The sequence below is a fragment of the Micropterus dolomieu genome, linkage group LG22, assembly GCF_021292245.1.
Source record: "Micropterus dolomieu isolate WLL.071019.BEF.003 ecotype Adirondacks linkage group LG22, ASM2129224v1, whole genome shotgun sequence".
NCBI classification, from domain to species: Eukaryota; Metazoa; Chordata; class Actinopteri; order Centrarchiformes; family Centrarchidae; genus Micropterus; species Micropterus dolomieu.
This window is the reverse complement of record NC_060171.1, coordinates 28,498,671-28,514,646: the sequence shown is the minus strand read 5'-3', so window position 1 is coordinate 28,514,646 and position 15,976 is coordinate 28,498,671. Positions and strand designations below refer to the sequence as shown.

At 42.8% G+C, this 15,976-nt stretch overlaps 1 protein-coding gene across 3 annotated transcripts in view; it reads left to right on the top strand.

Annotated features, from left to right (window-relative positions):
• znf423 (zinc finger protein 423) overlaps positions 1 to 15,976 on the top strand; it is a 150,348-nt gene that overhangs the window by 63,398 nt on the left and 70,974 nt on the right. For 2 of the 3 annotated variants that reach the window (XM_046037168.1, XM_046037167.1), the window contains 15 exons: positions 3,343 to 3,520; positions 4,084 to 4,208; positions 4,490 to 4,571; positions 4,721 to 4,796; positions 5,073 to 5,353; positions 5,458 to 5,741; positions 5,848 to 6,249; positions 6,486 to 6,664; positions 7,287 to 7,826; positions 8,019 to 8,169; positions 8,275 to 8,835; positions 9,040 to 9,224; positions 9,798 to 10,210; positions 10,908 to 11,121; positions 12,560 to 12,644. In XM_046037168.1, the coding sequence (XP_045893124.1) occupies positions 3,343 to 3,520; positions 4,084 to 4,208; positions 4,490 to 4,571; positions 4,721 to 4,796; positions 5,073 to 5,353; positions 5,458 to 5,741; positions 5,848 to 6,249; positions 6,486 to 6,664; positions 7,287 to 7,826; positions 8,019 to 8,169; positions 8,275 to 8,835; positions 9,040 to 9,224; positions 9,798 to 10,210; positions 10,908 to 11,121; positions 12,560 to 12,644 (3,756 nt within the window). The remainder of the gene's footprint in view (positions 1 to 3,342; positions 3,521 to 4,083; positions 4,209 to 4,489; positions 4,572 to 4,720; positions 4,797 to 5,072; positions 5,354 to 5,457; positions 5,742 to 5,847; positions 6,250 to 6,485; positions 6,665 to 7,286; positions 7,827 to 8,018; positions 8,170 to 8,274; positions 8,836 to 9,039; positions 9,225 to 9,797; positions 10,211 to 10,907; positions 11,122 to 12,559; positions 12,645 to 15,976) is intronic. The other variant, XM_046037169.1, reaches the window with a different exon arrangement.

The following is a 15,976-nucleotide window of genomic DNA, read 5'->3' as shown; positions in this document are numbered from 1 at the left end:
TTTTCTCCCCAATCCCCCTCCCTCAACCATCCATCCTCCCCATCTCCTCTCGAGGATTCTTCTCTAATTTAACTTTTCATTGAAATTTTCTCCCCCCCCCCCCCATCCTCCAGTTTCTCCCAGTTTGCCATTCGGCCTTGTCTTGCCAGGTCCCCTCGCGGCCGACTGACAAAGGCGCCGTTAAAAAGCCGTGTGATCCTCCATTTTAGCGCCAGCCACGCTAGTCAGAGGATTAGAGCTCTTTAATGACGCTAATCTCTCCTCCCCTTCTTTCTCAACACCCCTCCATCCCCCGTCAAAAAGTGATTTCTCCCTCTTGCTCAGACTGAATCTCTCTCTTGTTCAATCTTTCTCTCCGTCTCTCTTCCTCCCACTTTCCCACCTCACAAACTTTACCATTTAAGTGACTCATACTGGTGTGCCTATAATTGTCCACATGTGTCTAGAGCAGCGCTGTGAAGAAGCACTTTTTTCCCATTTACTCCCTCTTCATGTCTACTTTGCTTTTTCTAACATTAGTTTTTTGTTCTTTTTGCTCAACCACATCTGGGGTTGAGCATTTCATTGTGTCTGTTTGCGAAGATACTGTATCTTTCTGGTTATTGTTAAGTGAATCCTGTCTGACACGGCCAAGAGAAAGAGACAGGTGAGAGTGTGTTTTAGACAGTATCACTAATCTCTCTGAGGCGACAGTAAAAGACTTGTACCTTGTTGAGTGGGCAGCAGGGGGTGCCTGGATTGGCGTTTTATAGATGCACTGTATTTTAACACCAGCCATGCTCTATATAGATGGTACATTTATTTATTCTGTTGACGTCACTGACGAGGAGAAGAATAAAATCTGTCTGGCCTGCCTCGTATTCACCCATGGATTTGAAGCTTGTGTTGTAAGGCTGCAATAGCATAAACAAAAACTATATGCTTAATGTTGTAGGCCAAATGACAGATGTTTATATTTTTCATAATCTTGTGGTCATTCAAACTGTGTCAACAATGGTTGTGGATCAGGAGACGATGTGCAAAACCTTTTTAAAAAAACATTAGTGTAGAATCTTATGTGGTATTTTTCACAGAAGAAATTTTGATATGCCACTGGAGGAAACGGATAGGTGTGAATAATAAAATGAATGATGGCTGAATTCTATTTAGCTGCTTCAGTTTCAGGGTCCTGATGTTATGCATGCTGGCTCACTGTCACACTGTCATGACTTACTGGGACACTTGGATAGAACAGAGCCACTGTTAATGTCATTAATCACACCTGTGCTTTTCCTACTGTGACCAACCTGAATTATTTTGTATTGTCCATTTTCTTCATTCCTTCATTCCTTGCCCATATCCATTGAGTCTTTTACTATTTTACTGCTACTATTAGACTAAAGAAAATATTAAAAAGCCTTTTGTAAACTCTATAGCTATAAAATGTCAGAAAACATTCAAAAATGTTGTTCTGTCCACTCAAAGAGATTCTATTTTCATATAATATAGAGAAAAGCGGCAGCATGTTACACAATAAACACAATACTCCATCTAATAACAAAGTCAGAAAAGTTGAAAAAATTCAACTGAATAAATGTAAATTTAATGTCAGTTTTATTACCGTCAACAACATTTTTCAGAATTTGTCAAAATCTAGCAAATTATAGCTCTCCCCCCTACTTCTGTTTTTTCTCACCAGTTTTCTCTATCTTGCTCATCTTATTGTCTCTCATTTTTCATTTTCTGATTTATGTTTCTCCTGCGCACTCATTTTTAATCACTGTCTACCGTGCTTGCGGATGACACATTGTTTGTTTTTCTCCTTTCACCTTGTCAATACTTCCATGCACTTCTTCATACTCCTTCCTTGCCTCCTTCATGCTTTTAATTTTTCTGCCTCCCCCTGCCCCATCTGTCTCTCCCACTCACTCCCTCTCTTCCTCTCTCACCCGCTCTCTCTCCCCCTTGCTAGCTGCTTCATCTTGATATCTCTATTCCTTGTAATTTCTTTAGCCTTTTTTTTATTTTCCTTCTTGCTTCCAGTCAAATTTACAACTCATGCTTTTACAATTTTTTTTTAACCCAGACCCCCCTGCAGAGTTCTGTTTGCTCATCGCAGTGCCTACATTTTCTCAGCAATCGATTCATCACAAGAATCTGTTTTCCACCCCCTCTCTGCAAGGCGTAATACACAGTAGACTAGACATACGCACACATAAGACACACAAGATTGTGGTAGGAGTTGAGGTAAAACAGTGTGTGCTTTGGAGAGGTTTCTAAAATTATCAGAAGAAACATCTTCTGCACATGTGTCTGCGCTTATGTGTTGGGAGTGTTTGCATTGCAGAAATATTGGCCTATCACTCCAGTTGTCTTATTTTCTCTCTTTGATTTTGTTGCTGGCCTAGTTGATATAGCTGTCAGATAAAAGCAAAGAAAACCACCTCCCCTCCCTCTTCATCTGCTCTGTCCTTTACATTTTGCAGGCAAATGCTAAATAGCCTTACTGTGCTGCTTCACAGAGTGCACAAAGAAGAACAGAACAGTATCAAGCATTATTCAGCCCCCTCTTTTGTTGCCTTGAATCCATTCTGAAGTGTCTATTAAAGGAGTCATGGCCTTTTTGTCGCCTCTGTGCCAGACTACGCAGGAGGGGGGAAAAAAAAGGAGAGCGGAAAAAAGGAAAAGAGCAATGCATAATCTCCTATGTATGACAGATAAAGGCGGTGAATATCGCCATCTTTCCGCTCTGCTCTCCACATCTCCTAATCGCTTTTCCGACGTTTCAATCTGCCAAGGCCCTAATGAAAATATGATGAGGCGGATCTATGGTCCTCAGGGACGGATGGAGGGGAGGGGAGGTGAGGGGAGGGATGGAGCGAGGGATGGCTGCAGAGGGAGGATGAAGGGAGAGAAAATACACTCTGTCCTTATTTCTGGGCTCCGTCGGGGATACATAGTTCTTGGAGCTTTCTATTTAGATGTTGCTGCTGCCAGAGTGTGTCTCTCTCTTCTTTTTCATTCTCTCTCTTTATCTCTGCCATCCTAATTTTTTTCTTTGTGTGTGTGCGTGTAACCAGGATAAATGTGTTTATTTTTTTGTTTATATCCTCCTTTTCTCATTTGAACTCCCACAGGCTTCCTCTCCTGCCTTCTGCCTTCCAAGAAAGATGTAACTTATTCTTAATCATTCTAATGCTCCCTGTTTTACCTCCACTTTTTTCTGTCTGTGCTCTCCTGTCTCTTTTTTTTATTATCCTGCAGCTGCGTAAAAAAAAAATGTATTTGTGTTTTCTTGCTGCAGACGAATCAAAGGCTTTTTTTTTTGTTTTCATTTTCCATGTCTATTTTTCTTTCTGTCAGATGGTGATGATGACCCAGCAGGTCTGTCCTGGGTGCCTTCCTCGCCCTCCAGTAAGGATTTGGCATCGCCCTCACAGATGCCTGATGGCTGTTGCGACCTCGGCATGGCCACTGGCGGCGAGGAAGAAGGAGGCGCTGGTCTGCCGTACCCCTGCCAGTTTTGTGACAAGTCCTTCAGGTATGAAGCTCACACTTTGGGCCCCCTGGGATGCTGCAGGTGCCATCTCGGTGCACTGACACGCATCACATGGTGTATTGGAGTCAATAACACTAATGTCATATTTGGGTGTTTTAGTTGCATCCTCATATCCCACTCATGAATATCAATGTGTACACGAATAAACAGTATTCTAGGTATTACCATAGTAACATGGACCACCAAGGCAAACAGGGAAAGGAATGAGGTGAATACATTTCATATAACCTCTCCAGGGACTAACTCAAGACCCACTTTAAGAACAGCTGTCACATACACCATAAAGTCGTCTTCATAGTCCTCTATATTGCCCCTTCTACCTAGCTGACCTCTCCATTTCCTTTCTTATTGCTGTATAGGTGTGTGCAGTAATATTAAAGTCCTTTGTTTATTTTCTTTGATTTTCTTTGTACTTACTATTTAAATGTTTTTTTTATGGATGCTTCATTTTGTTTAAAATGCCATTGAAATAAAAGGAAATATTTTTTTATTATGAGCTTTTGTGAAAGATTATTCAGCATCTATCTCCTCTTGGTCCTCCTCAGCCGTCTGAGCTACCTGAAACGCCATGAGCAGATCCACAGCGACAAGCTGCCTTTCAAGTGTACGTTCTGCAGCCGTCTGTTTAAACACAAGAGGAGCAGAGACCGCCATGTCAAACTCCACACAGGTACATCAATAATATACTGTAAGTCCTGCATTTTTGCCTTCCAGGCCTGTTAAGTATCCACAGGCATATTAAGACCTAATGGGTAACTTAATCAGCTTGGAGTTTTATGGTATTTTTTAATGAAATAACAAAAACTGCCAAAATGAGACTTGATTTTGGAGATCACCAGGGAAATCCACTCAACAGTGGCAACATGTTCAGTGTGTCAGTGGCAACACATATTTTGAGGTGTACAATGTAACTGGAGAAATGATCTCTCATAAATCTGTTGATTGATACAGGAGATAAGAAGTATAGTTGTCAGGAGTGCGAGGCTGCATTCTCCCGCTCTGACCACCTGAAGATCCATCTGAAGACACACAGGTAACTGCTTCTGTTCTTATGTTTGTGTGTAATTATGTAATGAAAGCTGTACATGATGTTAAGTGAAATGTCTAAAGGATGTTCCTTTTGACTCTTTTAATTTATATCTTTGAAACTGCTTTGAAACTATTTTCTATTCACACCTCCAGCTCCAGCAAACCGTTTAAGTGCAGTGTGTGTAAGCGTGGCTTCTCCTCCACCTCATCACTGCAGAGCCACATGCAGGTACACAGTTGATGTATTTTTACTGTAAATGTCACTGTTAAAATACCCTGTTCTTCTTTATACTACTGCTCATGTGCTTATTATTCCCATTATTGCAACTCCCAAAAGGACAGAGAAATAAAATAAGAAAATCATACAGTTACATGTTTTAAATTTGTTTTAGCTAGTATAAGTTGACTGCAGTAAAAGCAGGAGGCCCTAGCTACATTGCCATCGTATGTTGACAAAATATTTTACAACACATGCTTCTTTAAATCTGGATTTCTGATTCGGCAGGCTCACCGCAAGAACAGAGAGCACCTTGCGCTGAGGAGTGAGAGGGATGGAGGGAAGAAGGGATCAGGAGGGGATGGTGAACTGGAGCAGGATCTGTATATGTGCGATTACTGCGAGGAGACGTTCAGCCAGACGGACGAGCTAGAGAAACATGTCCTGACCAGACACCCCCAGCTGTCTGACCGAGCCGACTTGCAATGCATCCACTGTCCTGAGATCTTTCTAGACGAGGCGTCTCTCCTCACCCATATTGAAACTCAGCATGCCAACCGCAAACACAAGTACTACAAAGCGTTGCTTTTTAAAGTTTTCAAACCATGGTTTTTCATTAATGTGGAATGCTGGAGGGAAACTTGAATTCTACTGGTCTTTTCTGTACCCCCAGATGTCCTGTCTGTTCAGAGCAGTTCCCATCTGTGGAGGATGTCTACTGCCACTTGGACAGCCATCGCCAGCCTGACTCCTCCAATCACAGTGCTGCCAGTCCTGACCCCGCTCTGGGCAGTGTGGCCTCAATGAGTTCGGCCACTCCAGACTCTAGTGCCAGTCTGGAGAGAGGCTCCACACCGGACTCAACCTTAAAGCCCATTCAGGGTAGTGAACGAAGCCGCAGAAGAGGCACCGACACTGGGGACGAGATTGGGATAAGCCTGGGTCATCAAGGTGGAGGTAGGGTAGAAATCTTATAATAGCCAGTCTAGTTACATTCCTTGATTTGTTGGCCAACAATTGGTTGAAAGGCTTAGACAACCTCTGTGTATTTCAATTGTAGCAGTTTGTCTGTCTGCCTCTACAGGTGGAGGAGGGAGCTGGGGTAAAGTGACGTACTCTTGCCCTTACTGCTCGAAGAGAGACTTCCAAAGCCTGGCGGTGTTGGAGATCCACTTGAAGACCATCCATGCAGATAAGCCACAGCAGAGCCATACATGTCATCTCTGCCTGGACACTCTGCCAACGCTCTACAACCTCAACGAACATGTGCGCAAAGCTCACCGCGCCAGTGGAGGAACCGTGGGCGCAGCAGCAGCAGCTTTCCCCCTGCTGCAGTTCACTAATGTTACAGCGTTCCACTGTAACTACTGCCCAGACATGTTTGGAGACATCAACTCCCTGCAAGAACACATCAGAGTGTCGCACTGCCTGCCTGGTGGGATTGTGGCGGGATCCACCACATTAGGTGTGTTGTTAAAGAAAGCTACTCTTTGTAAACAATGCAAAGTAACTTAAATATGTCTAAGGATGGGTTTTGCTGGTACATTGTTTGTCAAGAGTGCTTGTTTCCAAACTGTGAAAGGCTGTTGTAATATATAGCATGGTTGTTGTTTTAGTTTGATTAGTATTTGCTTTAAAAAGCTTGCAGCAGTAATGCAATTTGAGGGAATCTAACAATGTGAATTAATTCCTCCATCCTAGAAGGGAACCATGCCTTCTTCTGCAACCAGTGCTCCATGGGATTCTTGACGGAGTCTTCGTTGACAGAACACATTCAGCAGACGCACTGCACCTCCATTGGGGGCGGAGCTGCGTCTGGAGGAGCGGTGGCCAAACTGGAGTCTCCTGTATTACAGACTTCATCGCAGTCCTTCATGGAGGTGAGAATCAAGAATTACATTTCTAAAACAGCCTTTTAATCAGAGTTGATGTAGCTTGTCTGTCTTTGCTCATGTCAAATCTTTTACTTATCAGCGGTTGAGCTAATGAGCAATAAGCTGTTTCCTATTTAATTAGGTGGTTATACTTTTTCATGTGTCCAGTGAAGTGTTAAATGAAGCTTATTACTCATGTCAATTCAGATTAGTGATCCTTAATAATTTTACTTTATGAATTATTATCTGAGCTGAGTCTGTCATTAATCAGTGTGCTGGTACTACTGCTCGTTTGGAGTTGATCCAAACCAAATTTTAAAGGTGCTTTAAATACATCAGAAAGGACAATTCTCCATTCACTGCTTTCTTATTCCCAACATTCATTTTATAGGGCCATGGCTGACAAACCTTTAATCACAGATTTGTATTTTTAAATATTATACGAAGGCTTTAAAAGACTCTTTGGTGTGTCACCCATCAGTTTGTTATATCTGAACTAGCAGAGTTATGGTGATAGGTTATGGCCTATGCTCGTCTCGGTCTCTCTCTGTCTTTCTCCTCTTAACTAAATAACAGTATTTGTCAATTTTTAATAATAATAAAGTAAAGATTTATCGTCTGTGCACAGGTTTACTCCTGCCCCTACTGCACCAATTCTCCTATCTTCGGCTCACTCATCAAGCTCACCAAGCACATAAAGGAGAACCACAAGAACATCCCGTTGGCAAATAACAAGCGTCAGGCAAAGGTTGCAGACCTAAGCCCCGCCTCCTCTGATGTAGAGATCTCCTCCCCAAAACGCCACAGACTGGGAGGGGACTCAACCCCCTCCATGGGGAGCAACGGGGACTACCCGTGCAACCAGTGTGACCTGCGATTTGCCAGCTTTGAGGCTTTCCAAGCCCACCTAAAGTCACACTTGGAGATGCTGCTGAGGCGCCAGTCCTGCCCCCAATGCAACAAGGAGGACTTTGAATCCCAGGAGGCATTGCTTCAACACCTGACAGTGCACTACACCACTACGTCGACCCAGTACGTGTGTGAGAGCTGCGATAAGCAGTTCTCCTCCGTAGATGACCTGCAGAAACACCTGCTGGACATGCATACATTTGTCCTGTACCACTGCACTCTCTGCCAGGAGGTCTTTGACTCCAAGGTCTCCATACAGGTGAATGACACAGCCTCCTCCATTTGGGGTGTTACTTATTTTCCTTTTTTCTTTTTTATTAGGAATACTCACATCAGAGCATGGACAAGAAAGTGTGTGTGCTATATGGTTTGTAAAATTAATACATTAGTGAGACACCTATAGAAATTAAACATCTTGGATTGCTTCTATCTTCCACTCCATGCCATTTAGGTGCATTTGGCAGTGAAGCATAGCAATGAGAAGAAGCTATTTCGCTGCACAGCCTGTGCCTGGGACTTCAGGAAGGAGACCGATCTTCAGCTCCATGTAAAGCATAACCACCTGGGACAGAGGTCAGGCCTCCCAGGGGGACTTGGAGCAGGTAAAGCACACCTTTCCTGGCATTATGAGCTGAGGGTCATTAGCAAAGTAGTTCTAACAAGCAAAAGTGTTATAGTCCAATCTCTACCTGACTTCTGTCTCACAGGACTCAAGCCCCGGAAGTGCATCTTCTGTGGAGAGACGTTTGGAACAGAGGTGGAGCTGCAATGCCACATCACCACACACAGCAAGAAGTTCACATGTCGCTTCTGCGGCAAAGCTTTCCATGCCATGTCACTGCTAGAGAGACACCTGAGGGAGAAGCACTGCATCTTTGATGGCGGCCACGTCACTGGCAATGGAGGTGGGACAGGGAGTAGTGGGAGTCAGAACGGGACGCCGAACGGGCTGGCGCAGTGCTCCAAGCGGGGAGGAGGAGGAAGTGGTGGCAATGGAGGTGCAGGAAGTGTTGAAAGAGCCACAGTGGCAGCTGCTGAACAAGCCGACCTGCAGAACATGTTGCTGAAGAACGCAGTAGTGGGAGGAGGAGCTGGCCCAGGAGGAGATACAGCCAACAGCCATGAGGCAAGTGGAGGTGAAGAGGAGCTGGACAATTCAGAGCCCATGTATGCGTGCGATATCTGCGGCGCGGCCTACACTATGGAGTCGCTTCTGCAGAACCACCGGCTGCGTGACCACAACATCAGACCGGGAGAAGATGACGCTGGTAAGATTTGTTTTCAGGCATCAACTGCTTGTTTTGAAGGATTTAAATTTTTTTTTTAACTAATTACAGTTTATTGTGGTATATTAAAAAAGTCTTGTAATATTTGTTTTCATATTTGTGGCTAATCATCTATTCTTATAACTACAGGTACAATTATAATCAGAATAAGATGTCTATGATAATGAAAGTTATTTTATATGCCAGGTTCTCGAAAGAAGAAAGCAGACTTCATCAAAGGGAACCACAAGTGCAACGTGTGCTCCAGAACATTTTTCTCTGAGAACGGGCTTCGTGAGCACGCCCAGACGCATCGCGGCCCCGCCAAACACTACATGTGTCCAATATGTGGCGAGCGTTTCCCCTCTCTGCTCACCCTCACTGAGCACAAGGTAATATTTACTCTTTTCCAGCCATTGAGGTATCTGTGTTTCAGCATTTTGAGGTTTATATGCAAGGAACAAATCCATTCAGCGGTTGCCGTCACAAGTATAAAAACACAGCCGCCTGTCTGGACACACGTTTTTCCTTTTGTCTTGTGTTACTTTTTGTGTACTTGTCTTTTGATCCTGAATCGACTTTGGCATGCTTTGAATTTAGACTTGTATAACTGTTAAATTGTCCTAGGGCAGTTTGTGCTTCACAACACTACAGGAAAACTGTTTGCATATTAAAAAAGTGTAGTGTAATGCAACTACAGTCCATTATTATAACCATGTCTTCATATGTTTATATTAAAGACTATGGCAAGAATTGGTGCTTTGGGCTGAAATCTTGCTATTTCATAACATGTTTTTGAGACCTTTTAATTCATTTCTTTTGTTTTTACAAAATCCCAATTTAATTAAATTACATTGTTTTTGATTGATTTTGTTGATTATGGATATGCTTCTATGTTTGATAAAAGATTCCCTACTTTGTGTGTTATTATGTTCATACTTTCTGTGTATATACCCTCTCTGCAGGTGACCCACAGTAAGAGCCTGGACACAGGAACCTGTCGAATCTGTAAGATGCCCCTGCAGAGTGAGGAGGAGTTTATAGAGCATTGCCAGATGCACCCTGACCTCCGCAACTCCCTCACTGGTTTCCGCTGCGTTGTCTGCATGCAGACCGTCACCTCCACTCTGGAGCTGAAGATCCACGGCACCTTCCACATGCAGAAGCTTTCCACTGGTTCTGGAGGAGCTGGAGGAGGAGGTGGGAATGGACTAGGAGGAGGAAACGGCTCAGCCTCTTCATCCCCTAATGGGCAGCTGCAGCAGCATAAGCTGTATAAATGCGCCTTCTGCCTAAAGGAGTTCAAGAACAAAGGAGAACTGGTGAAGCTAGATGTCAACGGCCTGCCTTATGGCCTCTGTGCTGGCTGCATGAGCAGGTAGGTAGCTATCTTATAATTCCTGTGGATGATGGTGTGTGTTTAATGTAGACATACTTAAGTCAACAGTAGTTTAACAGTAGTTAAAACAATAGTAGCAGATTGGTATACTACAAGAGATAGTTCTTTAGCTTGAGTTTGGGTGCATTTCTTGTCACCATCTTTTCCAGTTACTGGAGCCTTGAAGAGCAGGAAACCTGGGTTGAGCTAAGATGGGGCAAGCAAATGGCAACTATCTTGGCCAACTGAAAGGCTGAGACACCTGTCAATCAAGCAAATATGAATTAAACAAATTTATCTTTCACCCTAACTATCTCAGTAATGTGGGAAATGATTCTTAAAATTGCTACCAAGACACTCATTGAAATCAGTAAATGTACATTTTAGAATTTGTAAAACTAATGGGAAATAAAGTGTTCCTCATTAGTTCCCTATTGTACTCTTTTGACCACTTCAGATAACAATTCTTTTCATGGTCTCTTGATATGTGGTGCAAGTGCAGTTTTGCTGGTTTTCGACAAAAGGTCTACACACATTTTCCAGTATTCCTAAAGTGCCTGAGGAAAAATGGGCTTCAGAAATAGTCAAGAGTTCAGACCAACACATACAGATTGATTGTAAACGCTAGTGTTTTTGTTAGGCAACAGTTTTGATAGCTAAAATCAGCTAAAAAATATAAAATGCTCAATCACATCAGGGGCACGAACGGCCAGAGCCCCAGCCAGGGAGGAGCTGCCACGCCCGGGGACACGCAGGGAGAGAAGGCCATGGCCGGGCTGAGGTGTCCAGAGTGCGGGGTGAAGTTTGAAACCCTGGAGGACTTGGAGAGTCACGTCCAGACAGATCACCCTGAGGTCAGCCCTGAAACCAGTGCAGCAGGAAAGAAGTCTGAGGCTTCACCTGCGCCTAAGGTAAGACAGGGTAGATTGAGATCAGGCAGAGACATAAATGCTTTTATTGATTTTTTTTTTTTCTTTTTTGGGGGGGGTTGTATCATCTTCTTCGAATCTTTCAAACCAAACTTTGGCATTGCTTTTTACTGAGGTAAGGAGAATGTTTGGTCATGTTATTAAAAAAATATTAATATCTCTGTTGTGCTTCTCAGCGACACTGTCAAATGAAATGAACAGAAGGGAGAGTGCACTGAGGTAGAACCTTACACAATATAATTATGGCCAGGACTGTATTTGAAATTCACGTTGGTAAGAAAAATGCATTTAACAGATGGAGACATTTTTAGGAGTGCAGGAGATTCAAAAAAGACTCCTGCTGAACTGTATGTTTGCGTGAGTCGTGTATGAAGTGTTGGTGCGTGCTGCTGCTTTTGTGTCTGTAGCTTGCATACGTGTTCTTGTGTGTATGTCGGTGTGTGTCAGCTGAGCCCCACTGGGTCCTGCGGCTGGGGCGTGCTGAGGCATTGTGGGAGCTGTTCGCTCTACTTGATATTGACAGTCAGGCTCCCCGGGACCTGCCGCGTGTCTATGTGTGTGAGAGTGTGTACTTGCAAGTGAGCGTGGCCAGCGTGCGTATGTGTGTTAGAGGCAGTTCCCTGGGACCCTCTGTCTTACCTGCACCTTTGTTTCTGCTTAGTCTAACAGCACAAAGCAGACAAAGTAGGATTTCTCTATATGTGTGTGTGTGTGTGTGTACTCGGTCTAGCAGGCTGAAGCAGCAGAGAGATAGTGGAAGTGGGGCCTTTGTGTATTTTGTATGTGTTTGTGCATGAGTGATCGCTGTGTGCTATGAATGGATAAGCAGAGTCTCTGCTTCTCTCTCTCTTTGTTTCTGTCTCTCACCCCTGTTTCTCAGACCCTTTCTGTGTCTCTTTCTCTCTCTCTTGTCTTCTTTTCTTCTACACTCGTTTCTTCTGTTTCTGTTTCATTGCTTCTTCCCTTAATCTTTTTCCTGTTCACTCCCCCTCCTATTAATGTCTCCCTCTCCCTTTCTCTGCAGAGGTCTTACTTTTCTCTGTGTGTGTGTGTGTGTGTCAGTAACTGGATACCTCTTTCTTTCACCAAGTCTCCAAAGACTTTTAGTGTTGCTTGATTAGTGAGAGACTTTGTAGTTCACGTGTCACGCATGTTGAGGGTTGAGAGGAAAATGGGCATGAGTGCAAAAGAATTTTAAAAAATGCATAAGAAATGTTTTTTTCTTATGCTTGACATTTGTCTGCATTTTCTTTACTGGCTCTCACTAGAAAATGCAATAATACCCTTTGCATTCTTGAGCTTGAGGGTTTATTTTCTTGAAATATGTTTTCACAAGAGATAGTGCTTTTGTGTGCTTTTTTGCCATTATTGTGTCCCACGAAAGTTCATGTTTTGGTGTTTGTGTGTCTTTGTCTTACAGAAAAAGACCTACCAGTGTATTAAATGCCAAATGACGTTTGAGACAGAAAGGGAGATCCAGATTCATGTCGCTAATCACATGATCGGTGAGTGAGGCACAGCTCTTCCATTCTGTTTTGTGTTGTACTCCTTCAAGTGTGTGTGTGTGAGTGGGTGTGTGACTGTGTTGATATTGCATTTGCGTGACTGTGAATGATTTTGTCTCCGCGTTTCGTTTTAACTATTGGCAGGTGTGTTTTTCCCGCACACATTTAATAGAAACAGTAGCAGACACAGCAGCTAGCTAGAGAATCAACAAACACACACACCCTGACGTCTGAGACAGATAGGTGAAATGAAGAGCTCTTTTGACTTGTGGCCTGTCTGGACCAGCTGTTGTGTGATTTGCCACTCGGCTGCACCTCTGAGGGTTGGAAAACATGAAAATGTTTGAGATGACAGATGAAACTTTATACACTGAGTGTAAAACAAGAGAAATGCTTTAGGAGCCACAGTGGCAAGTTCATATAATCACTCCAACATGAAACACCTGGCTCTTCATCACTTTAAGTTTACTTTATAGCTTGGCCTGGACCACATAGCATGTGATGCTCTCATCCTGTTGCAGGTGTAGTGAGTCAACACTGACGAGATTTGAAGTTGTACATAATTTTATGAATAATGCACGTAGAAAAAACCATGGAAGCTTTTAGCAGCTTTTTATTGTGGTTATCACAATTGTACTGGGTTTAAAAGAGTGAGGTTATAAGAGAATGGCTAAAGACACATTTTGTATAAGATTTACATTTTTACACAACAGCTCAAAATTTAATTCAGTCTTTAATTTTGTTCACTCAGCCTACATAAATGTTATCGATGTTAGTAAGTAACAAAGTAATTACAGGTATATGCACATTATACTTAGCCATTGCCGTCATAGGGAGAGAAAACAGCAGAAAAAACATGCTCAGCAGGCGCTAAGGTACTTCTATTTATTTTTTTAAATAATTACCCAAGCCAACAATTTCAGTTTAATGGTTACTAGCTCACCTCCTGTGATGCTGTTGTATTCCTGCAAAAACAAATGCATCCCAGTGTTTATTCTAATGTATATGACACTGCACCCTACACTTGTACCTTTAGTCACTTGAAATTGTCTGGCCGGCTGCATTCACATGAAATGAAATAAGCAAGAGCCAGCCAGAGCCATTGAAGTAAGGGAAGATACTGATGACGAATGCTGAGAAACGGTTATATAAGACTGTGAGTGCACCTATTCTGAGTGCAGTGTGTGTGTGTGTGTTTAACTAAAAACGTGTGTTTAACTAAAAACTACCGCTGTAGTTTGGAGTCTGTGTTCTTTTATGAGCTTCCCCTGTGACTTTTTTTCCCGCTTGCCACTAATTTGCTGCCTTAGCATCCCTGTCGTCATGGAGATTAACGAGGTGGACCTGTGAGTTGTTCTGGGGAACAAATGCTCTGCACCCTCCCACCCTCAGCCCCTCGCCAGACCTGACAGGCTATCCCAGAGTCATTGATGTACTCTGAGGTGTGTGTGTGTGTGTGTGTGTGTGTGTGTGTGTATGGAACTGAGGTAAAGCGAGAGACTGTGGTGTGAGTGCTGACATCGCTCTGAGTCGTCTAGTAATGTCTGGAGACGTTAGAAGAGAGAGCTGAAACACAAGTACAGCTGGAGTAACTTTTGCTTCAGTCCCCTGTGGACCACACACTCACTCACACACGCACACTCTCTGTCTCACACAATCAGAGACGCACGAACATAGTGACTAACTCCCCTACACATACACACATGAAAGAACGCACCCTAAGTATAGTTTCTACCATCTTACTTTCTGTTTCTCTCTGTCCGTCTTCTTTGCTCTTCGCTGCATTACTGTTTCTGTCCTCCTCCTTGTGTTCCTCCGAACCTTCTCCCCCAACCCCTTCTATTCACACACCCACACACACACATATGCACCCCCACACAGTGGTGGCAGTTTTGGGTTAATTAACAAACTAATTGTGTGAAAACCTAGCGCAGATTAATTATGAAATTGAGGAAGATTATTTTTAAGAGCTTGCCCAGTTCCTATTATTACACTACTTACAGCCCTACCCACCCCCATCCCAAGAGGAAGGATTCAAATACTAACGAGAAAGATCTTATTTGCTAAAAAAGCCTTGGCGGTGAGAAGTTTAAAAAAAAAATGTTCATTTCTCCGTTTCACTGTAGGTCTTTCATTCTCTTTAGCTCTGTTCTCTCCTCGCTTTAATGTGTGTTATCAGGTTGCAAGTGCGCAGTCATGAATGAAAGGGTTGATTGCAAAGCAAGAAAGCTTTATTTGTATAGCACTTTGCATACATTGAGGCTATTCAAAGTGTTTAAAGAATAAAAAGTACTGTAAAGGTAAAACAATTTACAATTAAACAGCCATATTACAGCCCAGAGATCGACAAGATGAAACGATACAAAGGCATTGCAGAGGGAATTAAAAAGGGAAAAGTTGTTTATAACACATTTACAAGAAAATAAGGAAATACAGTATGAATAGATATTTCAGTGCTGGATATCTGGATATCTTAAAAGACTCTGACTAACAGAAACATTTAAAGCCCTGATTGCAGCCAAAACAAATATATCCCAGGCTTCATTGAGGCTTCACTTTGTGTTGTGTCTTAGCACAGCAAACCTCCCAAACACAGGAATTTTGAAATTCTGTACCTGTGAGGCCTCATAATTGCTGCAGTCCTCCTCTCTTTGGATATAGTGTAGAAACCAAGAGGGAAAGAAATTCAACCTTTCTGTCCTTGCTCCTTCTCTCTGGACACTTCAACTCAACGGACTGCGTTCTTCTTATATTTGAATTGTGCTTCAAATTAACAAAATGGTTCCTACCCCAAATGAAAAACCTGTTATCTCCCATGTCAGTTTAAATTATGAAGCCTTAATTGTACTGCTTTATTATGGCTGTAGTGTAGATGGCTGCATGAATAGTTTGTTATAGGCACCTATAGGGGTGGGCGATATGGCAAAAATATCATATCACGTTTTATTTCAGGCAGGATCACCCTTCACATTCTTATCACGATTCATTTTCCTGTTGGTTTTTAAGACTATTTCGCAAGTTATTGGTTTAATAGAGAAAAATAACACTACTTTATTAATCATATACAATATAGCCTAATGATTCATTTAAACAACAAAGAACTGATTCATTTTCAGAGGCCAATTTTGACGACGGGGAATATAGGACTGAGGTGGTTTTCTTGCCGTGTTTGACTCTTTGCACCCCAGGCTGACTCAGCTAGGACAGCTAGCAGCACTATAACCCAGCTAAGTTAATTAGCTACAGATACAGTTAGCGGTTTAGCAAAAAGTAAATCTATCTGTCCATCAACAACCCGCCGTAAATCACCTTGGTACTATTTCCCCTGTTGG